The following is a 24,658-nucleotide window of genomic DNA, read 5'->3' as shown; positions in this document are numbered from 1 at the left end:
GGCGTTCCCACGGGTGGGGGCTGGGTGGGGGCACCGCGTGCTGGGGTTAGGGGGGCCCTGGGGTGAGATGTGCCCAGCAGCTGGCCTCCCGCCTCATCTGAGCTGATTGAGGGCCACACCCAAGGGCCACACCAGCGAAGCTCAGCCCAAGGCTGTGGACAGTACCTTCCCAAGAAGGATCCGGAGCATTTATTTATAACCCCCTGCCCGGAGAAGTAGGACTGAATGGGGGCCGTGGTCCCCAGCTCATCCTCAACAATTCTTATGCTGTTACTGCTTACAGCCACCTTTTGGGGGGCTCATGTCTGGCAGAGACACTTTCCAGGGAGATCTGGTGATCTGGGGGCCTCCAGCATCAGGTCTGGGGCCGGGGGAAGGGTCATAGGACTTCCTCGGCTACAGGGCTAATGGGTCAGCTTAATGGTCCCGCAGCTGGCCCCAGAGGAGCCAGGTGGGAGAGCCAAGCCGGGTGTCTTCACACATGTCTTCCCCTGCCCCACCCACCACCTCCCCTCCCCAGCTGCCCAGGTCCCCCCTGGCTGTAGGTGCTGGGGCCCAGGTCGGCTGGCCTGCTGACAGGACGAGGGTGTTCATCAGGGCGGGCAGCCAGAGCTGGAGACAGGGAGGATGGTGTTGACCATGATACCATCAATTTAATTATTTCATCAGAGCCTGTGTCTGGAGGCTGTGGGTTGACGTGCTGGCCAGAGGCCGACCCACACCCAGCGCAGAAGGTCGCAGGCCCAGAGAGACCAGTTGACCTGATCATCTCTACTGCCCTTCTGGTCCTAGTTCTGGTGGTGACCACCATGTCTGTCCAGACCGGTGGGCTCCCAAGGGGTTTGGGCTGGGCACAGACCCAGCCTGGAGTCCTTGGTCAGCCCCCCAGCCCCCACGGAGGCACGCAAACAGCCCCCTCTTTGAAGGTGCCTGCAGTGCAGATGTGAACTGGGAACCCACTCTCATCAGTGAGAGTTGGAAGGAAACTATCAGGGTCCTCAGGGTGTTCTCCTGTCCTCTGTTGTTAAGGAAGGACTGGGCAGGGGCAGGTCAGGCGGGGGCTCTGTCTGAATCCAGCCACAACCCTCCATGGTCTCCACATCTCCACTCCCTGCTCCTGTGCCTTGATCCAGAGGCGTCTCCAGCACACACCAACCCCCAGGGCGGCTTGGTGCTCAGCCTCTGGCCCTCGGCGCTCCATGTCTGAGGCCCCCGTTGTGAGCTCTGTAAGGGGTAGACCACGTGGATCCTGCTCTCTGCTCTGTCCCTGGTGACTCTGGTTGCATGCCTGGTGCATTATAGGGGCCTGCTGAATATCTGTTGCCCAAATGAGTAAAGGAACGAGCATTTATTGAGTCCCTCCCTCCCCGACCCGCCCCCCTCCGCCCCCAAACACACCAGCCAGAGAGGATAGAGGTTGGCTCCTTGTTGCGGCCAAGTCAGGTTCTTTGTTTGTGGGATTTCTGCCCTCCTCCCCAGCCTGAGCACCTGGGTCTTTTTCTTTTAGCCAGAAAATGTGGGGGTCCCAGGGCTGTGTCAGGGAGCATCTCACTTCTGCTGGCCAGAAGTGCAGCCCAGAGCATTTCAAAAAACCAGGCAGTTTGCACAGGTTCACACCTGTTGGTGGATATGTTGGGGCCCTTCTCCTCTTCCACCACCTCCTCCACCTCTTCCTCTTTCAAATTTTAACCAAGGCAGATGGAGGCTGGGCCTCAGCAGGACAGATCCTGTGGCCCAGGCCAGGAATGAATCAGGCCAGTTCTCACTCCCGGGAGCTTGTCTGCGGTTCACCGGGAGTGGGAGCATGCTTGGTGGTGCTTTCATCCCCAAGCCTGCCACCACCTGCGAGGCCTCACATCAGAGACCTCCTTTATGGACCCTATTCCCAGCTTATTGACATCACAGCAGGGGTGCTTGGCTGGGGAGCCCCAAAGTGCTTCCTCATCAGGGCGGAGCTGCTGTGGGTGAGCACATGGCTCTCACCCCAGCTCAGGAGGGAACTGCTGATCAGTGAGAGAACTGGGGCCATCTGGCCAGAGTTGGGGGATGCCAAGGCTGCTCCCCTCCTCCTTCCTCTTTGGCAGGCATTGAGGCCATGTGTGAGGTTCCCCAGAAGATGGGCATGGGAGTCTGGGGACCAGAAGAGGCTGCCCCCCTGGAAAATCAGAGCACTGCGTTCTTAGGCTGAGTGATCCAGGCTGTTCCCACCACTGCCTCCAGTCCACGTATAGCCAGGTCCCCCCAGACCGGCACTAAGCACCAGCTGAGGGTTTGGACTTTCTTTGGAGTCCGAACAGAACCCTGGTCTCATCATAGGTGCCTGGAAAAACACTCTGGCCCAGGGGCTGCATTTTAGGAGGTGGAGAGGAGGACAGTTGGAAAAAGCCAACTGCTGAGCCCGTGTCCAGAGACGCTATGGTCAGGCGTTACTTAGGACTGAACAGCACATCTGTGTGTAGTTACGCCCCGTCAGTGGGATGATGTGTTTGATGGCCATCTCTTCCTCAGATCCTGAGTAAGCACTCTGAGAGCCAGTTCTCTGGTGCCCAGCACAGAGCAGGTGGAGGAGTGTCTGTTAAATGAGTAAGTGAACGGGGGCGCAGGCTGGGCAGGTGAGTCAGCGTCCCTGGACTTCAGAGGCGTGGCCAGGCCAGGGCCCTCTCCTTCTTCCATTTTCCCCTTGATGTGCTTCATCAGGCCTCTTGCTCTGCCCCTTCCTGAGCGGAAAATGTGAAGCCTGGCCCCCAGAAGGGATGCAGGGGGTGGGGAGCGGACATTACTCACCTCCCGGGCAGACAGGAAGTCAGCTCCAGGGCAGAACCCAGGGTCCTGCTTCTTTCTTCCTGCAGGGTCATGACGGGGGGCGGGGGGCGATGGTGCTGGGTAGGAGCTGGGGGGCCGCTGGGGGGCTCTTGTTAGTGCCTGTCAGATGAGAGGCCCCTCCAGTCTCAGGCCTCTGGGACCCACTGGAGCTCAGCTTGCCTCCCCCTGGGGACATGGTGCCAGAACTTCCTGCCTGGACGCCTGGAGCCTCCCCTCCAGGGCCCGTCACCACATTAGGACCGAGGCACTGAGGGTCCTGGCTTAAGCCCTTGGTTCTTTCAGGACTCTCCACTGGGTCTGTCACGTGAACACTGAGCCCTGTGGCCCAGGAGGCTGATAAACCCTTCCTGGCTTTGTCCCTTCCAAGAACCTGCAGAAGAGGGGCAGGTGCTCAGAACCAGGGACCCCTGCCAGGTTGTAAGCTGTCTGAGGGCAGGAGATGTGTCTCTGAAAAAACATGTCTTTTCACATCTATTACATTCATTGTAGATAACAGAAAAAAAACAGAGGAGCAAAAAAAAAGCAATCAAAATTATCAGTGTTTGGGACATGTTTTTCTTTGTCTTTTCTGTGTATGTAATCAGTCTTGTTTTCTTTATTTAAAAAAAAGAGGAGGGATCATGTAGTGTTGGAGTCAACTTTTTTCCCTAGAAGTTGTCTTGCCTCTCCCCTGCACTGATACTGCATTTTTAAAGGTGGTCCAATTATCCTGGTGATTGGAAGCCCCAATCCTGACCCCACTTTTTGCTGAACTCTGTGCTGATGGCAGTTGGCTGTGGGCTCAGAGCTGTGACTAGGCCTTTCCTACAGATGGGGAGGTGACTTGGCCAGACCCTGTGTGACCACAAGAGTATCTCTGACCCCAGAGCCTGAGTCTGGACCACTCATGGGGAAGGGTGTTCCAGCCCCTCTTTCTCGTTATCACAAACCGTGCAGCATGGAGTAGCCTCAGGGCCAAGCGTCCTCTTCTGGGCTTTATCCCCAGCCCTCGACTCAGAGCAGGTGCCCAGCGAACAGCTGTTAAGAAGCCCGTGGCAGAGCTGGGGGACCAGCAGAGGTGCCTCGAAGGAGGCCACAGTGTGATGTTCAGGCAAGTGTATAGCAGCCTAGGAAGCTTGGGCGGTACAGCAGGAGGAGGCTGGGAGGAGAGGAAGATGCTGAATGCCAGGATAGGGGGCTTCTTGGGTCACTTGTCTCCAGAAACTCCTGGTGACCCCAAGCTTCAGCCAGGAGAGAGGGCCCTGGCCAGTTGAGGGGCTGGCATTCGAGGGTTCCAGGAGGAACGAGAGAGATGAGGCTGCCTCTTGGACCTGGGGTCTCAACTGAACATGGCTCCCTGCTGGTGGCCTTTGGCACCCTGCCAGGGCTCCCCTGAGCAGGTCCTGGCCTGCCCTGGTCCTGCAGTGCAGTCTGAAGCAAGTTGCTCACCTCTGATCCCTGGCTTTTGTCTGTAGTGTGCCCTGGGTGACTGCAGCCATTAATCCTGGTGTGTCTCAGGAGCCCTTTGTGAGGCCCAAGATTTCCTGCCTCCTGCTCTTGCTGCCCTTGGATGGGGCCCTCCATTACCCAGAAATGCAAACTGGACAGCGGGGGCAATCACTGGGGGGCAGGCGTGTGACTTGCTTGCCCAGGGCTCCGTATTTACGGCAATGCTGCCTCTCCTGCCCTTGCCTCTCTCCCTGTCGTGGGCTCCTCCCTGGTGTCCACAGGGCAGGTCTGAGCAGGGAGTGTGCCCCAACTCAGACACGCTGCCCCAGCCCAGACTCGGATCTGCCTCTGCTCCCACCTTGCTGTGTGGCCAGTCACTCCCCCTCACTGGATGGCTGGTGAGGACTGGACGATGTGTGGACGGGGAAAGCTGGGTTGGATGGGGATGGGATTATTTCTCTCAGGTGGTCAGGTTGGTGCAGGGGGTCCTGACAAAGAGCTGGAGGTGGAAGGCCATGGCTAGCTGGCACTCACAGGCTGAGGGGCTGGAGGTGGGTCAGGGGCCTCCTTTGAAAGACTGAGCGGTCCTCCTCATTCCCCATCCCCTGGACCCTTCGCTGGTCCAATCTGTCTCCTCATCCTTCCAGGTCTTTCTCGATCCCGTCTGCCCACTGAGCCCTGTGGGGTTTGGACCACAGCTCTCTTTACAAGCTCACTACCTGGGTACTCACAGCTTGCTCTAGTGTCTCCTGAAGTCCCAGCCCACTCCCCACCTACATGTACCAGGACTTGTGGGGGCACCTTACATCTCCCAGGACCCTGCAGATCTCCTGGAATCTGCACACCTAGACCCATCCCAAGCTCCCACGCTGGTGGCTGCAAGTTAACACTGCCGTCCAAGGAGAAGGCACCTGGGCAGCAGCTTACCCACTGGGTGCTGGCCACTGTGGGCACTCAGGCTGCTCAGGAGTGTTCCCAGCTAGGGGTGGAAGCTGCTCATTTGAGGGAACAGGCAAGAGGCCGTCCTGCAAGTGGGGTCGGGGCCAGGCCACCAGGCTTAGAGGCAGTCACCCACGTTTGCGCCTGGGCTTCTTCCATTTCACGTGTTATCTGCCCATGATGGCCACCCCAGCAGGGGCCCCAAGCTTCATGGTCTGCTGCAGCCTGCGGCCAGTGGCCCTGACAGTCATGGTTGGGCATCCTCCCTGATCACTGTTGACATGTAGGGAAGGCTGTGACTGCCTTGCTTCGGCCTCCCTGGGATGGCTTCCCGCAGTGGGCTTTTAAACTGAGCCTCCCCTCCCCGACGCCTGCTGGTCTTGGTCCTGACGCCGCCTGTCTCAGGTGAGGCTGGAAGCTATGTCTGGGCCTCATTCTCTGGCTACTTCACTTCCTCGCTCCTTCTAGATTAGTGGCTCTTAGCTCCTATTCAAGGCTCCAAATGTCCACACCGGATGGAGAGGTGGTAGCGGTGGCCTCTTGCTGTTTATCCTCCCCTGCCAGGAGCGGAGAACTAGGACCCAAGCCCTTCTGGGGATTGGCTGTGGGCTGCCCCTCCAGTCCCGGGTCACAGGAAAGTGTCCATCATCAGCTGGGCTGCAGGCGGCTCAGACAATGCTGAGCTGTTCTGGCCTCTGGCCGCCACGGGGTAAGGGAGGCCAGGAGACAGCACCGAGAGATCCCTTTATCCCTGGAGCAGGCCGGCCCCACACAGCCCCGGCCTTGTGCAGCCTGCCAGGGTCTTAGGCCCTCACAGGCCCCCAGATGCCTGGTGAGGGCAGGACACGCTCCAGGCCCATAGAGGTGAAGTTCACCTGCTAAGAAAGAGAAAGGGAGATCCTTTGCACACCTGGAAGATTCACCTAGGCCTGCTCAGCCACTGGGGTGTCAGAGCCCTGCCCTCCTCCCCAGCCCAGGACCTATGGAGACCCAGCTGCCCACTGACCCTCTATGGAGGCAGGCCGGCCGTACAGGAGAGGAGGCCAGGGAAGGGGTGTGCCCCAGAGGCATCACCACCCGAGCCTGTCCAAGGGTGGCGTTCCTGGGAACCAGGAAGTAACCAGGGCCACGTTGGCGTCATCACTCTGACCTAAGGACTGGGATGCACCGAAGCGAGACCGGCTTCTGGGCAGACTGGCGGAAGGCCTGCACACAAGCATACAGGCTCCGGGGCCAGGGCCCTGCCCCGTGACTCCTTCACACACGGTTGTCCGAAGTCATTCTGTTTGCTCTGAACACATCATTTGTTGTGGGGTTGGGGCAAGGGATGCAGGGGAGCTGCTCTCTCAGCTAGAGCTTAGCACACTGAATCAGCATTGAGTTCTCACTGTGCGTGCTTGTCCTTGAGGGTGGGGCCAAGGAAACTTGGGCCTGGGAAGACATAGACCTCGGCAGTCCGTACAGAGAGTGGTTCTCCCTGGGGCGCATTTGGCCAGTATTTACTGGGGAGGGGGCTGCGGAGAGTGGGGCAGTGGCGGGGGTGGAGGGCTGTCCTGTAGTACAGTTGGGCAAGCCAAGGCCAGAGAAGAAAGAGCACTGGGTGGGGGTGCTCTGGGGCCTGTCTGTCTTTCTGTTCACACTGTGATGGTGAGGACCTCCCCCTGGGGGCCTTTGGTTCCTTCCTGCTGTCTGTTCTGGGGGAGGCGGGGTGCAAAGCAGGCACAGTGAGTCTGCCTGGCACCTGCCACATACTTGGTGCCCACCCCCACTGAAGGCGGCCCCCAACCCCGTCCCCACTGCCAGCCCTGCTCAGGCCACCTGCCCAAGACCCCAGCTCTCATCTGCAACTTGGGACTGAGACCCCAGGGTCCCTGCACTGAGAGAAGTGATTTCAGGTTAGGGGGAACATCACAAAAATCTGGGTGTGCCCTAATGTGGGAGCCACAGACCACTATTGAAAAGGGCTCATGCAAACTCAGGCGTACAATGTGTGTAAAATACACACAGAGTTTCAAAGACTTTCTATGAAAAAGGATGTATAAAGTAGCTCGAGTTTAACACAGTATTACGTGTTGAAAAGATAATATTTTGGCTATATTGGGTTAAATAAAATAGATTATTAAAATTTACTCCACCTGTTTTATTTTCTTTTTACATTTTTTTAATGTGGCTGCTAGAAAATTAACAATTCCTTATGTGGCTCACATTAAGTGTCTGTTGGACAGCGCCACTCTGGACTCTGAGGGCCTCAGGTGTTGACACCAGCTTAAGGAATGAGTCATAAAAGGTTGATCAGGATGATGGATGCTGTGGAATACAGGTGCTGGGGGTGGTTAGGGGGCAAGAATGCAGGCCAGATGGAGAGCTGGACTGGGCCAGGCCTTTGGAACCACAGGGATGGAGCAGGGTGGCATTCATGAGGGGCAGCTGGGGGGCCGTGGGGGTCTGAAGGCCAAGCTGTGGGGTGGGTGCCCAGCGTGTCCCCACCACCCAGGATGGGGGCATCCTAGTGACACCACCTCACCCAGCTCCTCAGTGTCCCCCATTTGACCCCGGGGCCCTCCCCCTTCCTTCCGGGAGGAAGAGCAGGGTAGCCTGCCAGGAGCCTGGCGCTCCAGGGAACTATGCATCATGTAAACACAGCCCAGCCGCTGGCCTTTGTCAGAGCAGGCGGAGGCCAGGCCTGGCCTGGCGCACCCCAAATTCAGAGCAGAGTCGGTGCCCCCAGACTGCAGCCCGAAGCCACGTGGGTGAGGGGGCAGGGACTGGCTCTTCCAGATCCAGCCCCAGCCCCCTCTGCCCCTGGCTGGCTCCAGCACTCTTGCTTCCCCACCTCCTCCCCAGCTCGTCTCTGGTGTGTGTGAATTATTGATGCTCCCTTCTCTCCCCTGCCTGGAAGCTGGCAGAGAAGGGAGGCGCTGCCTGCCTCGCCACACCTCTGGCCATAGCAGGCCGCCAGCACCCAGAACCCGTGAGGCCATATGTATGTATACCCTGGGACCATGGGCCAGCAGACCTTTGCACCCTTGCCCAGCCCTCCTTGGGAGCCAGCGAGGGTCGCCCCGGGAGAGGGTGCCGCTGGCTGCGGCCCCAGGGCCCGGTGTGGCAATTGGCGGCTCGCACAGAGCCGGGCTTGTGCGGGCTGCGGGGCGCTGGCGCCCACATAAGGGCATTGTTTGCCGAGGTAAAAGGGGTTTTTGTCTCCTTCTGGAGACTGGACAGAAGGAGGAACAATTTCCCCCATTCATCACTAATTCCCCCATTTGAATAGCAGCACATTGCCCCACGTTACATAGATGGGCACACAGTCCTTCCCTGCCCGGAGGCATTCCGGGCCCAGGTGGTGGGCCCTGTGTCCCTGCCCAGTCTGGGGAGCTGCCCTTCGCCGGAGCCCGGGAGGCCTGGTTTTGTGAAAATGCTCAGAAGGGGTGCATTCCCTCTGCTTCCCTGTGGTTCCGCACCACACTTGTCCCTGTCACTGAAGCCACAGGTTGGGGGCTGTCTTGTCCTGCTGGCATGATTCTGGGCTCTGGCAGGCTGGCCTTGGGTGGGGTGCCCACCCTGGAGGGGCCCCCTGCACAGCCACGCAGGTCAGGACCAGGTGGAGACAAGAGGGTCACTTCCAGCTCCGCATCACATGCCTGGAGGCCTGCACCCCGGAAGGTCCGACTCCAGCACTCCAGGTGCCCATGGGGCCAGCTGGGTTCTTTCACAGGGTCATAAAGTGTCAGAGCCCGAGAGGGCGTCAGCGGCAACTCCCTAGACTGCAGATAAGAGGAGCTAGGGAGGCGGGCTGTGCCCAAGGTCAGGAGGCAGCAAGGCCCTGCACCTGTTCCCCCAGCACCGCTCCTTTGGGCACGGGTTTGGGTCCATGACCGTGTCTCCCTTAAATCACATTGTTTTTGGAGAGGGTGGTGGGCAAGGCAAGAGTTGCGAGTGGATCAGAACCCTGCTTGCCCTGGCCTGCGATGCTGATGTTTCTCCCTGTTCCTTCTTTCCCCAGACAGTGACAGGCAGGTCTCTGGGCCGAGGCTGTGCTAGGGTGCTGGCGGTGGGCCCTGCCGCTGGCCTCTCCTGGGGTTAGGGAGGGCCATGATGAGGAGAGAGCCCCGGGAGGAAGGGGGGGGAGGCTCCATTCCCCTGGGCCCTCCTAGGGCTAGAACCATGGATTACTCCGAGTCCAGACCAGGCCCACATGATGCGACCTGCCTCCAGCCAGCTTTTGCAGTTAAGGAAATCATTGGGTCCTGTAACCAGAAGTCTAGGGCTTTCTTTGGCTTTAGGCACGGATGGATTTTGCAGGGATTGGTCTGTGCTGGCCTGTCAGCCCTGCTGGGGCTCCCTGCTGAGTGAGCTCTGCAACCCCTGGGCTGATGGCAGAGTATTTCTTCGTTTCTGCAGATGCCCCTGGACTGACTTCCGTGGGCCCATCGCGGACTGCTGTGATGGACTGTGCTGACCGGCTGGGCTCGGGGCATAGGCTCACCCTTGGGAGACACGGGGTGCCCTTGCCAAAGGGAGAGGGCTGTGGTTTCTGGAGAGACAGGAACCACCTGGGGCAGCTGACAAGGGGGGCTGGGCACAGACCACAGACAGAACATGTGAGGAGGTGATAAATGCGCTGGAAAACTGGGCAAAGGAGTCAGTGTGTCAGAGTGGAGGCAGGGAGGTCGTACTGAGAAGGTGACCTTTCAGCAAAGCCCTGCAGTGGGAGGGAACACGGAGTGTCCTGAGAAGAGGGGACAGTAAGTGCCAAGGCCAGGGCACAGCTGGATGGGGCAACATCTGGGGACGGGGTGGGGGTGGGGCGCTGCAAGGAGGGCCCAGCAGGAGGCCTGGGGAGGGTTTGGCTTCAGTTTGGGGGTTTGAACTCAGTCCAAGGGCTGCGGCTGGATCATAGATAGCCACTGCCGGGGTTGGTGGGGGGGCATTGACAGATAACACTTCACCCCCAGCAGCTCCTTTACCCTGCTGGCCTTAGAGGGCTTCTGCACTTGCCCCTGACCTTCTCAGTGCTGTTCTTAGAGGCTTCTTCCATGGGCTACTTCCTCCAGAAACCCTACCCTGCCTCCCTCCTGCACAGCACCCACTCTAGACTCCCCCTCCCTGGGGGGAGCTCCACAGAGGGCTGGTCTGGAACTCAGGCCTTGAGCTCACCGCAGAGGAGGAGGGGTTGCAGGGACAGGGATCAAGGACACGAAGCACACAAGGCTCTCCCCAGAGCCCAGAGTCCTATGGACCCCATTTGGTTTCTTGCTCCTTAGAGGACAGCAAGCACCCCCTTCTTTCCACTGCTGTGTCCCCAGTGCCTCACACAGGCCTGACGCCCAGCAGGTGTTCGAGGAAGGGAGGGACGAGCACAGGGGCAGTGTCTTCGTGGCCCTGTCCCTCCCCCACCTCCCTTCACCTGCCCACCTCAGATCTGGCACCAAGCTGATCTCTGAGGGGCCCCCGGAAACCCACAGTCCAGTCTGGGAGAGTATGTGTTACAAAGTGAGAAAGCCTGCGGTCAGGGAACCAGTTGTCTGTCTTTTTCTTCAGCACCGATTTGCTGTGTTGGGTACTGTCTACACCTTATAAATCCTATTTTACTGACATGGCACCATTTTGAAAGGAGGCGAAGGGGCATCTGCAGGGACACGCAGCCCCTGCCTTCTGCCTAAAGCCCGTGGCCTCCCAGTCAGCAGAGTTGCAGGCAGTCTGTGAGCAGGTTGAGGGCGGCGTGATGGGTTGAGGTGGGGGGGGGGTGCCTGTGACTCACCTGTGCCCCCTGAGGTGGCCTCTGTGTGTGTGGCTGGCTTTCCCGGCCCCCAGGTGCAGAGTGGAGGTGGGAAAGGCTTGGCCTGAGGGTCCATGGGGTGGCAGCAGGTGGAGCTTGTAAACTGGGGCCCACTGGCCTCCTCCAGGATTTTTGTTTTGTTTTGCTTTGGGGGAATTTTTTGTGGTGATAAATTGTGTAAAACAGAATTTGCCACTTTGTAACCATTTTTAAGTGTACAGTTCAGCAGCATTAAGTACACTGACCATGGTGTGTAACCAGCGCACATTATTTCCAAGATAGAGTTCGTATTACTGTAAATAGAAACTCTGCAACCATTTAGCAGTAACTCTGTTCCACCCAAACCCAGCCCCTTGAGACCCCAGATATTCTCATTCTCTGTGGATGTGACGATTCTCGATATTGATATTGCACGTGTGTCCTCTTTCAATATCTGTCCGGCTGTGTCTGACTCATTTCACTTGATGCTATCATTTCCAGAGTTCATCCATGTTGTAGCATGTATCAGAATTTCATTCCTTTTTATGACCGAATATCTCATTGCATAATTAGGCCACATTTGGTTTGTCTGTTTGTCCAGCAAGTTTCTTCAAAATGTAAACACTGTGAGTCAGTCACCAATATTTAAAAACCTGGATATTTACACATCGGTTCCTATTTCCGGTTTTCTTCTAAAAACTTGGAATACATAGCTGCACAAGGTCCAGACTCCTGGCCTTGTGGGTCTCATCTGCTCAGCCATTTCCCTGCCAGACTGGGGTGGCATCTGCCTCGGAGGAGGGGCTGTGCCACCATTGGAGCCACTGCCTGTGATTCCCTGGGTGGGCAGGTGAGGTGCACAGCCCTGGGGTAAGGGTGTTGGGAGCTCGAGTCTAGGCCAGCACCCTGGGCTCCTGAGCTGGAGGGCCTGGGAAAACACACACTCACACATACACATGCACACACGTGCATCCTCGTAGCATCCAAGCCTCCTTCATGCTCATGCCTGGAGATGCGCAGGGCAAGAGGGGCCTTCCTCCCTGGAGAGAATCTGGTTGGGAGGTAGGCAGTTGGGGTGCCACCTCTTGGGCCCATGCCCACTGTGATGTGTCAGGAGGCCTTGGGCCTGATGCCCAGGCTGAGCATTGTGACATTGGCTCCCTTTGTGCCTGGTGTGGTACCCACTGACCTCCAAGCAACCCCTTCTTCCAGAGGAGGAAGGCTAGGCCCTCTGAGGTCAGGCAAGTGGCTGGTTATAGAGTGGTGCAGGGTGTGAAGTCACGCCTGCCAGGTGGGCTAAGAATAGGCACTGGCCAGAGCTCAGGGGAGCTCAGACGGTCAGCCAGGATGGACGTGTGATCCTTGCCCTCCATCTCCTGGGCCCTGGCAGAGACTCCCAAAACCCCAGATGTTGGGCTTCTCCAGCAGCTAGGCTGAGCCCTGGGGGGGAGGTGGGCAGCTCTCAGGTCTGCACCTGAGCTGGTTGAGGAGGCATGACGTATCCCTCGGAGGGCTGGGCACAGGCTGGGGTCGGGTCTGTGAGTACCTTTTTCCCAGGGACCGCGGAGGGAGGAGGTCTGCTCTGAGAAGGCAGCGTTGGGCCAGCCAGTAAAGGTGGACTCACATTTACTGAGCTGGACACAACAAGGCAGGCAGATTAACAGAGGCCTGGAGCTGTGAGGTTCAGCAGTGGCCAGTACAGTGGGACCTGGGCTGGGGGAGGCTGCAGAGGTCATGGGACCAAGAACACACCGGCAAGAGTGCAAACTCTCCTTGGGCAGGCTGTGGGCAACAGGAAGGTGGGGACTAGGGGAGTGATAATTGGGCTGGTGCTGGGAAAGGGAAGGGTGGAGACAGGTGCAAGGGTGTGACCAAGGGAAGCTGGAGTGCTGGAGGGAACTCAGCCAAGAAGACTAGATGGAAGGTGGGGGGTGGGTGTGGCTTGGCAGTTTGGCAGCCCATTCACTTCCCATGTGTTTCAGCAGTGAGCATCTTGTGCCCTCAGGAGGACTGGCCTCTTGGCCATAGTCACTGCTTTGCTTCTCAGCTTGGGACTGGGCCAGCATGCAGTAGGTGCTCAATAAATACTGCTGGCAAGTTTGTTTATTCCACAAATGTCTAGATTGGTCACTGGATTCACTGTCAGAAGAAAACCAGACCCATCTGTGATTGAGGAGGAGGGGATGGGAGGTGAACTTCCAGAGGGTAGCAGGGCGGCTGGCCTGGGGACTCGGGGATGTAGCTGAGCAAGGTGGGGATCTGTGGGGCGGCCTTGAGTAGAGCCTGGAGCGGCCCTGCAGGAGGATGGAGGGAGCAGTGACTGCCCAGAGAAAGAGGAGAAGGAGGGGCAGCCTGGCCCAGGGGACCTGCGGCAGCCGAGGGGGAGGGGTGCCGCTGCGCGGAGGCCTTCCCATCCCCCTCCGCCCTGGGCCTTGGCTGCTTGATGGGCAGCCTGGCCCCACCCCTGGGCAACCGGCAGGCCAGCGATTGGTTGGCGCACTGGAGCCGCTCGGTCGCCATGGGGACGCTCGGGAGGTGCGCGTGCCCAGTGCCCAGCACCAAGGACTAAATCTTCATAATCTGCTGGCTGGGAGGGGTGGGGGTGGGGTCGTGCACGACCCTGCCCGGGGGGAAGGGGTGTCCTGGGATGCGGTCAGGGCTCCCTGCGGCCGCCCCTCCCCCACCCACCCTGGTGGCAGGTGCAGAGCCGCTTGGGCACCTGGGCGCCACCAGGAACCACGCGGTACTCACCTGACAGTAACCCTGGGAGCTAGACTGTAGCTTGGGCGTCTGCCTTCTCAGCTGACCAAGCAGGAGGCAGGGGGCAGGGTCGGGGAAAGGAGCCTGAAATTCATCGGAAAGGTCTAGCCCCCTAGTTTTAAGTTTGTCGTCCTGGATTCCCTGACAATGCTGTGCTCTCTGCAGCAGGGGGCGCCCTCCACAGGGCTTTGTAGGGCTGTCGCCGCAGGAGAGGCGGGATGGCCCATTGAGGTGCCATGGACAGAGCCCCTGCAGCCCTGGCTCTGGGTGTCCAGTGTCGTGTGGCCATGCGGGGAGGCCATGTCGTGTGGTCTACACGGGCTGGCCAGGGTTGGGCCCAGGCCTGCTTTGCCAGGAGCAGGGGTGTCACAGTGGAGCCATCCCTCAAGTCAGCGGGTGGAGAAATTCCAGGGTCTGCGGTGGTGGGGACGTGTCCTGTGGGGAAGAGGGTGTGAAGGGGTTAGGCAGTAGTGAGCCAGGGGTGTCAGAGGACCTCTGCGCCAGTACTGGGTGGATCAGACTGGAGGCTGCAGCCGCTCATCCCAGGCCCTCGCAGCTGAATGTGGCGTTTGTGGGGGTGGACCGCAGGAGGCCACCATGCCCTGCACACTGGCTGCTCTGTTCCTGGTGGCACCGGTTTCTGGCAGCGGGACCCTGCCCCCCACCTTGGGGCTGGGGTAAGGCTTGGAGCCTCCAGCAGGGACAGCAATGCTCTCCTGCCCAGGGATGCCTGTGAGGACTACACGGGGCAAGTACCACTTCCCTGAGCTGCCCTGCCACATACCTGGGCGTGTGTCGGGGGCTGGTGGGTGCTGGGGTGGGGTCTCACATCCAGGCCTCTCGTTCCAGACGACTCCTCCTCTGAGAGTGGCAGCGGTAATGGCTCCTCCACCCTGAACCCCTCGACCTCCAGCAGCACACAGGGAGACCCGGCCTTCCCCGAGATGAACGGCAACGGCACCGTGGCCCCCATGGACTTCACCGCCAGCGCCGAGGATCAGCCCATCAACCTGTGTGACAAGCTCCCGCAGGGCTCCACTCTGGGCACGCCCTCCTACCCCTCTGATGGCTGTGGCGCCGATGGACTGCGGAGCCGCGTCAAGTATGGGGTGAAGACCACCCCTGAGGTGTGTGGGGCTGTGGGCTCCCCACAGCTGTGAGCTTTGGCCACTCCTGCATACACGGCAGGGTTGTGCGAGGCTGATGTGAAATCACCTGTTACCCAGGGCTGTGGCCACCACCAGCGGAGGCAGGGTGGTGGCCGTGGCCACTGTGCCATCATTTGCCTGGGGAGGGCCTGAAACGGGAGCAAGCCCCTCACTTCTCCGCCTGCATCCCCATCTGTGAAGTGAGGTTGTTGGCCTGGGCCCTAGTGGAGGTGGGGAGGGACCTGTGGCCTGGCCGCTCTGCCTCCATAGCAGGGTCCGCTGTGGACCCTAAGAGCAGCAGCAGGCTTCATTCAGCAGAGGCCCCAGGCTTCCCATTTGCTGACTGGTCTGCACGCTTGTCCCCATTTTACAGATGGTGCAGATTGAGGCCTTGGTGGCCTCAGGGACATGGAGGTATAAAATCCAGTAGACCAGTCTGAGGGGGGCAGATAGATGCCCCCCATTTGGCCTCCCCCACCTTCTCCTGTTACTTCTGCAGGTCACCTCCAGACCACTAAGATCTGCAGCGTGGCCTTGGGTGTGGGAGCTACCCCGAGGAGAGGGCATTTTCTCCTGCCAGAGCTGGGGGGCCAGAGGTGCCTTCTCAGACCCCTACTCTCCTGGGCTCCAGCGAGGCCCCTGTCCAGGTTCCTTCTCCTCCCGGGGCCTGCTTCCTTTTCTGCAGGGGGTGTAGGGTGGGTACCAGTGCTGGCCTGCAGTGGTATCTCTCATGGGACGTTTCTATACAAGAGTCTCTATACATTCGTCATACGGTCAGTGTACCCGAGCCCAGGCCACGGAGCCAGGACTGGCAGCGCATCGTCCTCCCCCTCCACTTTTATTTTTCTAATTTATTTTTTGGCTGAGCTCTGTGACATGTAGGATCTTAGTTCCCCGACCAGAGATCAAACCTGTGCCCCCTGCATTGGAAGTGTGGAGTCCTAACCACTGGACCACCAGGGAAGTCCCCATCCTCCCCTCTTTGACTGGGTCCCAGTGGCAGGCACAGCCTCTGCACGGCAGGCAGAGAGCCGGCACGCGTGAGGTGGCTGCCGTGAGATGGGAGCGTGAGTGTCACCTACAGTCTGTCTCCTCTCACCCTGAGGATCCGTCAAGGAGCGCCTGGGAATGTGACTGACCCATGGCACCTTTGACCCTCCTGTGCGAGTCTGACACAGCCTGGCAGGAGGCCAGAGGACCTGGCTGTCCCTGGCCCTTCAGAGACTAGTGTGGTGGGTACTAGGTGTGATCGAGAGATGGGCACAAGGCCAGGGACCCTGGGAGGGCTGGCCCTGCTGGGTGTGGTCACATGGAGGCTGGCGGTGGCAGTGTCTGTCTTTATCTGCTTGTTCATCAGCAAAAGCTGGGTACCACCTGGGCCACTGTATAGCCATGTGGCAGGGTCTGATCTGTTTCCGGGGGCTGGCCACCTACTAGAAGCTATCCTCCGTAAGGGCAGAGACCGTGTCTCCAGGACACTGCCGGTCAGGACGCGCCAAAGCCACAAACTTTCTAAAAGGCAAACAACAGTGGTCTTTGGCCTTACCAGAGCATGTGTGGCAGAGGGCAGGAGACAGGATGGGAACTAAGCTGTAAAGGATGAAAAAGAGGGGAAAAGCAGGGAGCTAGGGAAGGGCTCCTTATTCTGGAGGGCAGGGGAGGGGTCCCGTCTCTGCTCCTGCTGCAGGACAGGGTGGTTGCCCCGTGGGCTGGGCCTGGTTCCCTCTCTTCTTTCTACACACGGGCTCTGCATCAGGCTCCCGGTGACTTCCGGGGGTGGCGGCAGACGGGAGAAGCCCAGCCTGGGAACTGCAGGGATGCTCTGGCTGATGGCCGTCTCCTTGGCTGGTTCTCTCCCAGCCCATCTGTTCCCCATCCCCGACAGACAGCACATTCGCTGCTTTTGTGACAGCTCGGTTGTCAGCTCGGGGTTGCAGCCCCTTGGGGACAAGGGAGGAAAACCCTGAAGCCAGAATGGATCTTGGCACAAGCAGAAGAGGCTGGCTGGTGGCAGGAATCCTTTCTGTGTCTGCCTTTCCCTTGCACGAGGAGGCAGGTCGTGGTGTGGGTGCTGTGACCCCGTCCAGTGAGCTTCTCCAGGGCATCAGTTCTGGGGGTCCTACCTACAGCCGCCCAGAGAGGGGCGGCCGCGTCACTGTCCCCACTTCAGAGGTGAAGGGAGCAGGAAGGAAAGTGACTTGCTCAGGACCTCGGATCGTGGCTCATGGGGCAGCTGGGTGTGCCCAAACCCCCCAGTCCTGTTCGCCGTGACCTGACCCCCTGCCCTGGCCTCTTCAGTCCCCCCCTTACAGCTCGGGGAGCTATGACTCCATCAAAACCGAGGTCAGTGGCTGCCCTGAGGACCTGACCGTGGGCCGGGCCCCCACGGCAGATGACGACGACGACGACCACGACGACCATGAGGACAATGACAAGATGAACGACTCGGAGGGCATGGACCCTGAGCGCCTCAAGGCCTTCAACGTGAGTGCTCGCCTGGGGTGGCCGGGGCGGGGGCGCAGCAGGCCAGCCCTGCCCACCGCCCGTGTCCTCCGCAGATGTTCGTGCGTCTCTTCGTGGATGAGAACCTGGACCGCATGGTGCCCATCTCCAAGCAGCCCAAGGAGAAGATCCAGGCCATCATCGAGTCGTGCAGCCGGCAGTTCCCTGAGTTCCAGGAACGGGCCCGCAAGCGCATCCGCACGTACCTCAAGTCCTGCCGGCGCATGAAGAAGAATGGCATGGAGATGGTGAGCCCCCAGCATCCCCCACCCCCCCAGCCCCGCTCCAGTACCTCTGGAAGCAGACACTGTGGCCTCCGGTTCACAGAGGAGCTCAGACCCCAGCCCTGCCTTGCCCACCTCTTCGCCAGGGGTCTCTGCACCCCAACTGTGGCTCCATCCCCATTTCTGTCTGCAGACCAGACCCACACCTCCCCACCTGACCTCGGCCATGGCAGAAAACATCCTGGCAGCTGCCTGCGAGAGCGAGACGAGAAAAGCAGCCAAAAGGATGCGCCTGGAGATCTACCAGTCCTCTCAGGTGCCTGCTTGTTGCCAGCTGCTGGGGGGCGTCCGCAGCCACCCCGCAGGTCCCAGGCCCCGGGTGCAGTGGGAGTAGGGAGGGCGTCTTCAGACAGGGAGGTGCTGGGGCGGGCGGGGAGGCCGAAGAGCCCAGACACAAAGGCCTTGCAGACTTCAGAAGGGCCTCTGGACTTCATCTCGAGCGCCAAGAGGGTCTTCAGCCAGGCAGGAACAGATCAAATCTGCCTGGAACACAGACGAGAGATGGGAGTCTGGGGGAGGCCCTGGGCAAGGCAGCCAGGGAGAGAGGCAGAGCTCTGCAGGTCCCCACACTGAGTCCCAGCAAATCTGGGGCCACTGTCTACCCCCCGTCCAGGAACCTTGGTCAGGGCTGGCTGCCTCTGAGGTTCCCCAGCACCTCCCTTCCGCCCCGCAGGACGAGCCCATAGCCCTGGACAAGCAGCACTCCCGGGACTCCACAGCCATCACCCACTCCACCTACTCACTGCCAGCCTCCTACTCCCAGGACCCTGTGTACGTCAACGGTGGCCTCAACTACAGTTACCGTGGTTACGGGGCCTTGGGCAGCAACCTGCAGCCTCCTGCCTCCCTCCAAACAGGAAATCACAGTAATGGTGAGTGTGGGACACCAGGCTCTGCGCCCCCTGACCAGCAGCCTGGTGGGGGCAGGGGGGAGGGTGGGGACAGAGGCTGCCGGCAAAGTGACTCCTCTGTGTTACAGGGACCCTCCCCATCCTGTCATCTTAGCCGTCCTCAGATTGGAAGGCAAGGTTAAAATAAACCACTACCTACCACTCCCCTCGCCTCCCAGGAGGCTTGCTGGGCCTCTCCCTGGTTCCCTGCCCCCGCCCGCCACTGCAAGCAGAGTCCCAGCGCTTTACATGGCACTCGTCTTACTGAAAATGACCAGGTCTTGTGCCCAGGTCTCCCAGCGTTGATGGCAGAGCCAGGATTCAGCCCCAGGCAGGTCACCTCCCCCACCAGGCCAGGTGTGAGATGAAGGTTCAGGGGAGCCTTCATCACGACCTCAGGTGTGAGATGAAGGTTCAGGGGAGCACGGTGGGGCCCCGTCTAGGTCACCTGGGGGCAGCGAGTGGGTTGCCATCTATCCCCTCTCCACCCCCAGGTGCTCTCTGTAACTCTTCCCAGGTGACTGATGCAGACGGGACACAGATCAGTGTCGGAGAGAAACAGCCCCCCAAAGATACAAACCTCCCCATGGAGCCAGGTGCTGCCCTGAGTGGGGGCCTTGGGCCCTTTCAAACGGAGGCCTGGGGGTGGGAGCGACTGGGGAAGAACAATGCCCCCATGGAGAGCAGCCTGGGAGCTGGCAAGGGCGGCTGGGGGCGATCCTGGGGCTTCTTGGGTCAGGCATTCGGGTTTTGTTCTATGTGTGGTGGGAGCCACAGATAGGCTCAAAGCAAAGGAGGCTGTGAGTTGTGCTGTCCACCCTTGTGGTGAGATTTTAATGTGGAGGCCAGGAGGCCAAAGCAGCGTGCTTTGGGGCATTCAGAGGTGAGGAAGAGCTGGTGACAGCAAGCCGCTGCTTGAGGAGTAGGTTAGAGGAAGGTGCCGCCCACAGGCCAGGGAACTCTGGTTCTAGGTCTTGGCCGAATGTGCCTGAGATTTCCTCTCAAGCCCTTGTCCTTGGCCGCAGGAGGGAGACCCCTCTCGGGTCCCTTCCCATGGCAGAGAGCTCAGGCACCCGCCATTCCCCTTGCTCCCCACCACTGGGAAATATGTGAGGGTCCCTGAAGGATTCCTGCCTGGGCTTAACTTCTCATCCTTCCTAATGCCTCTTAACCTAAAATAAGAGGCTGCCTGGCCCTAATCCCTGAGGCTGAGGCCAGAGTGGCCGGCTGCAGGCAGGGTAGGGAGGGCTGTCCCAGGCGGGCTGCTTTCCTTCCAGGAAGAAGCACTGTCCAACAGCCCTGCTGCGTGGGGACCCGGTTAGAGTGGGTCTAGAGAAGGAGCTGCCGCAGGGAAGTTAAGAGTCCCTGTCGTGCCCAGGGAGAGCCCTTCTCAGGCGGCAGGCAATGGTGGTAAGCCCCCACCTGGTGCCACACAGCAGGGCCTGTCTCAGGGCACAGCTGCCAGGGCTCTCCACCTCTCTACTTGCTTGTTCACACTTGCCGGAGAGGCTTCAAGGCAGGCCACTAGCTCAGTCTCCCCTGGTTCCTTAGGCATGGGCTGGGCAGTGAGGTCACAGAAGCCAGGTTCTGCTTGCTGACCTCCTGCCTGGGGCAGCCACATCCTGTTTGGGCCCAGGACTTGGAAGAACACCGCACGCAGCCCCAGTCCCACTGCCCTCCCAGCAACAGCCCTTAGCGTGGGGTCGGTCGGTCTGGCGTCTTGGCTGGGCAGTGCTGTCTGTGGGTTAGAGCCCCTCACTTAGCTCATGAGTGGATCAGGGAACCCAGATCAGCCCAGATAAGACTGAGGCTCGCCTGTCTTCCCTGGGGTGCTGGGGAACTTACCCTCTAGCAACACCCTGAGTAACAAGGGCCCCCAGGGAAAGACGGAAGGACAGCTCTGAGCCCAGGAGTAAACAGGGCCATGCCTGGGGGTGGAGGGAGGAAAGAGAGGAAGCCCAGGGCCAGCTCACACCGATGTGGCAGGCGCCTCTGGCCTTCCGCTGCCATCCCCAGGCAGTGTCCTGAGGGCACCTAACCCTGCCACAGCCAGGACCCAGTGCCGAGTCCCCGCCTGCTTCCAGCCTGTCCCGGCAGCCACCACTGTAGGCGGCAGCCACCTGCTTGGCTGCTCTTCCCAGCAGTTCACACCTCCAGTCCTCCTTCCTGCATTTTAATAGACTTCCCTCGACCCTCAATTCCAAGCATGTTCCTTAGCAAGCCAGTTCCTAGGACCTCCTACTTATGGCATCCCTATTCTCTGGTTAGAGAGGAAATAGCCCCATGTGACAAACCATCCCATCCTAGACTCCAACTTCCTTCCCCATTTGGGGGCTGAAGCAGGTTCCCACTACCGATAGTCGTTTCCAAAATTGCTCCCAAGATGTTACTTCCAGTCTGTGTCTCCAGTGCCAAGCTTATCTATCTCTATAGCAACATAAAAATTGCCACTGTAGGGAGCTCCCGGTGGTCTAGTGGTTAGGATTCCAGGCTCTCCTTGCCGTGGCATGGATTCAATCTCTGGTCATGAACTGAGATCTCACAAGACTTGTGGCGCAGCAAAAAACAACAAAAAAAAAACTGCCACTGTAGATGCAATGATGAGTGAAACCAGCTGTCAGAACCAATGGGGTAGTGAGGAGCTGGCTTATCAGGGAGAACAGCCTCAAACACCCATGTGAACCTCAGCGCAGGGCAGGGCAGGGCAGGGCAGAGGGACCTAGTTGGGTGAGAAAAGACTTCCCAGGGAAGCTCCAACTCCTACACTGAGCTCCAGACCCTCTCCTTTGGCTTTCTTCTTGCTGAATGCCTGGAAAGAATGCTCTTCAAATTTCAGGCGTTTTTGTGTTTCCTGGAAGCCCTTTCCCAGTGGCCCTCCCATAGGCTGAGCAGCCCGGCCTCACTGCTCGTGAGCCATGGTTCACCAGCGTGGCTCAGCCCCACAACAGCCTCTTGGTGGTGCAGCTGAGGGCCGGGGGCCCATGGCAGTTAGGAGTTGCCTGGAGTGGCCAAACAGGCTGCCGGTCCAGGTTTCTGACTCCAAACCCACAGCCCACCCCGTAGAGCTATTTGGGAAAGACAGAGAGAAACCCCCTCCCCCAAACCCGCACACCTCCCCTGTATGTTTCAGTTAGATTGCAGGCTCCCTCTTAGCTGCCACTGTTCACAAGCAAAGGAGAAGTGATTTCTCTGGAGGGTACCTCTGGGTCCCATCTTACCTTTCGACCCTCACAGGCCCACCCTTTTGAAGCACTAGGGGCACAACCATGGAGACAGATGAGGGTCTCGGGGCCCCCGGAGAGAGGAAAGGATGCCCCTCACCTTACCCTGGCTCCCCTCTCTGCAGGGCCCACGGACCTCAGCATGAAAGGCGGGGCCTCCACCACCTCCACCACGCCCACGCCCACCCCCTCCAGCAACAGCACCAGCCGGACCATGCCCACCGCCCAGCTCAGCCCCACCGAGATCAGCGCCGTGCGGCAGCTCATCGCCGGCTACCGAGAGTCCGCCGCCTTCCTGCTGCGCTCGGCAGATGAACTGGAAAACCTCATTTTGCAGCAGAACTGACCCTGCGGCTGGTGGAGTGCACTACCCTAGGGAAGGAGGCTCTCCCAGCCCTGGACCGGCTTCCCGCCTCACCAGTTTGGTACCTTTTGTTTTTTGAAAGAGGTGGATCCAAAAGAGCTGTTTCTAAGCCACACTCCAAGCGCCTGAGACTCTGGGCACAAGGACACTTTTTTTTTTTTTTTTTTGGAATCTCACCACACGGGTGCTCTGACCTGCTTGGAAGAGGCCAACGGGGCAGCTTCGGAAGGGCTGGGCTCCTCCTCCCCAACGAGGCGCTGGGGCCACAGCTCTATGTAGAATCATCTTCGTGGGCCCTGATGTTAGACCCCCCCCACCCCCAGATAATTACCTTTCAAGTCTTAGGTGAGCAGAATCGCATATTTATTGAGAAAAACAAAGTGGACCCTTTCTTCCTCTCCCCTTAGTAATTTATTTTTCTGAAAATGGATTCTTTTGTGTTTGTACAGATTGCCAGTCTGTGTGTGTCTGATCAGAAGGCTGTGTCCCTGTGACCTAACGTTCCATATCACTACACTGGCGTGGGCTGGGGGCCGGCAGGGCGGGGTGGCGGGGGCACCGGGCCAGCCGGCCCTGAGTGCCCAGCACCGCCAAGCAGGAGGGCCTCACCCACACCCACTGCAGAGCAAAGAGAAAAAAATGGCTCCCCACCCCACCCCCCCCCCCCGCCACAGACGCCCCAGGCACACGGTCACCCGTATTCTACCTCACACTCCAGCGTGGGCTTTTCCAGGGTGTGCCCTGAGCCCGTTCTGAACGGCCGTCTCCCACCTCCCCTCCAAGGGTATCTGCCCGGGAGCTAAGTCCAGAAGGGGAGGCCAGGAGCTGGAGCCCCGGGAGGACCTTGGCCTACGAGAGTCGCCACTGGCTGTCCCCTGGCCTCGGCGCTTGACGGGACAGAGAGCTGGGAGATGGCAGCTGGTCAGCAGGGCCCTTGCCCTCAGCCTGCCCCAGGGACCAGGTCTGCACACTTCTCTGTACAGGCTCTGGCCCCTCGGACACCTGCAGCCTCGAAGGGCCCCTGGTTTCTTCACGGACCCTGGCTGTCAGAAAAGGCAGCTGTGAGCTACCAGGCAGACTGCAGCTCCCTCCCCCCTGCCCCGTGGTTGGAGTAAAGGGACCATCAGAGAAATGGAGAAGCCACTGGGGTTCTCCAAGGATCAGCCCTTCTGAAGGGGCCAGTCCTAGAAGAAACCCATAATCCCTGGAGTGTGAGAAAGGGCAAACAAAAGGCTGGCCTGGTTTCCTTCCTCCCCAATAGGCACTTCCTCTTGCTCAGTGCAATACCTACCAGTGCTGCTAAAACCAGGGATTTGCCCAGACCTCACAAGGCCCGCAGGGCCTCTCCGTGCAACACTCCGTAGCCATGACAGCAGCTCTCTGCTGCCCGCCCCTGCCCAGATGGCAGAAGCCCTCTGTTGCCTTTCCTCCCTCAGAGCAAAGAGGTCCCAGGGGAGCCCAGGCCAAGGGGACCCTAGGATCGAGAGCCACTCGACCCCAAAGCAGGCACCCCCTCCCAAACCAGCTTTTCTGCAGCCAGCCGCCTGCCGGCACTGTGGCAGACCGCCCTCAGGAGGGATAGGGAGAGGGCTCCAGCGAGGACGCCTCCCCCTCCTCAGATCCAGGACTTGAGCTGTGGGCCCCGGATTCCAGAAAGTCGGAAGAGCAGGGGGGTCCTGCCCCCCTGCTTGCTTCCAGCCCCTGGAGGTTGAGGGTGGCCTTTTCTCTCTCAAGTGGCCTCCAGCACCCCACGCGGCCACACCACCTCTGCCTTCCATCTGACCAGTTCCCAGGCTCCGGACAGGACACCGAGACCTGCCGCCCTCAGCACAGCACAAGCCCCGGTGCCCGAGGCCACCCCCACACCCCAGCGTCCACACGTCCTGCCCCCACCTGCTCAGTACTACTCCCGGACGTTTGAATTTATGTAAATATTTATTTTTGTGTGTGAACGATACTACGAATCAGTAGATCTTTTGCAAAATGTTACCCCAGGCAATTTGTGAAAATCTTAATGTTGAAAACTGGCAGAGACAATCGCCGCCTTACTTAGAATTCTTGACATCAACTGCTTAACATGTCGTTTCTCCTCCCAGAGGCAGTACCCGGGCCAGGCACTAATGGTTCGCTTCTCTTAAGAGACAAGAGTGAGAAAGATTGGGGAAGGGGCTCCCGCCACCCCCGACACAAGGGATTCAATGTGAAGATCAGTATAGGCTACAGTGTGGAGCCGTGGTTTTGAGTCAAGCTTGTCCTAACTGACCACCTTCAGCAGCCTGGGCGCTGCTGTAAACAGCGTAGGTTCAGTGTGTGTCAGAGAGAGGAAATGAGTGCTAGTGGTCGGGGTCCACTGGGGCTTCCAGAGCCCCTCCAGGACAGTGGGTCCCGTCACACTGACCCCACCTCTTGGTGGGCTCCTTCCTGGTGAAGCTCTCGTGATGGCAGGATCAGGAGCAAGTTACTGTGTGGAAATAGGATATTCCATTAGCTAGTCCAGTCAGGGAACTTGTTCAGTTTCGTTTTTGTTTTAGAAGACACAGC

General features: G+C 59.3%; 1 protein-coding gene across 4 annotated transcripts in view; it reads left to right on the top strand.

Annotated features, from left to right (window-relative positions):
- NOL4L (nucleolar protein 4 like) overlaps positions 1-22,568 on the top strand; it is a 33,605-nt gene extending 11,037 nt beyond the window's left edge. For 3 of the 4 annotated variants that reach the window (XM_055544756.1, XM_055544755.1, XM_055544757.1), the window contains exons 3-9: positions 14,558-14,835; positions 17,155-17,340; positions 17,415-17,606; positions 17,776-17,898; positions 18,316-18,514; positions 19,027-19,128; positions 21,879-22,568. In XM_055544756.1, coding sequence (XP_055400731.1) covers positions 14,558-14,835; positions 17,155-17,340; positions 17,415-17,606; positions 17,776-17,898; positions 18,316-18,514; positions 19,027-19,128; positions 21,879-22,099 — 1,301 coding nt within the window. In that variant the 3' untranslated portion in view covers positions 22,100-22,568. The remainder of the gene's footprint in view (positions 1-14,557; positions 14,836-17,154; positions 17,341-17,414; positions 17,607-17,775; positions 17,899-18,315; positions 18,515-19,026; positions 19,129-21,878) is intronic. The other variant, XM_055544758.1, reaches the window with a different exon arrangement.
- Positions 22,569-24,658: the final 2,090 nt, after the last annotated feature.

This window comes from Bubalus kerabau, chromosome 13, assembly GCF_029407905.1.
Source record: "Bubalus kerabau isolate K-KA32 ecotype Philippines breed swamp buffalo chromosome 13, PCC_UOA_SB_1v2, whole genome shotgun sequence".
NCBI classification, from domain to species: domain Eukaryota; kingdom Metazoa; phylum Chordata; class Mammalia; order Artiodactyla; family Bovidae; genus Bubalus; species Bubalus kerabau.
Note: the sequence above shows the minus strand (reverse complement) of the source record. Positions and strands in the feature narration are given on the sequence as shown.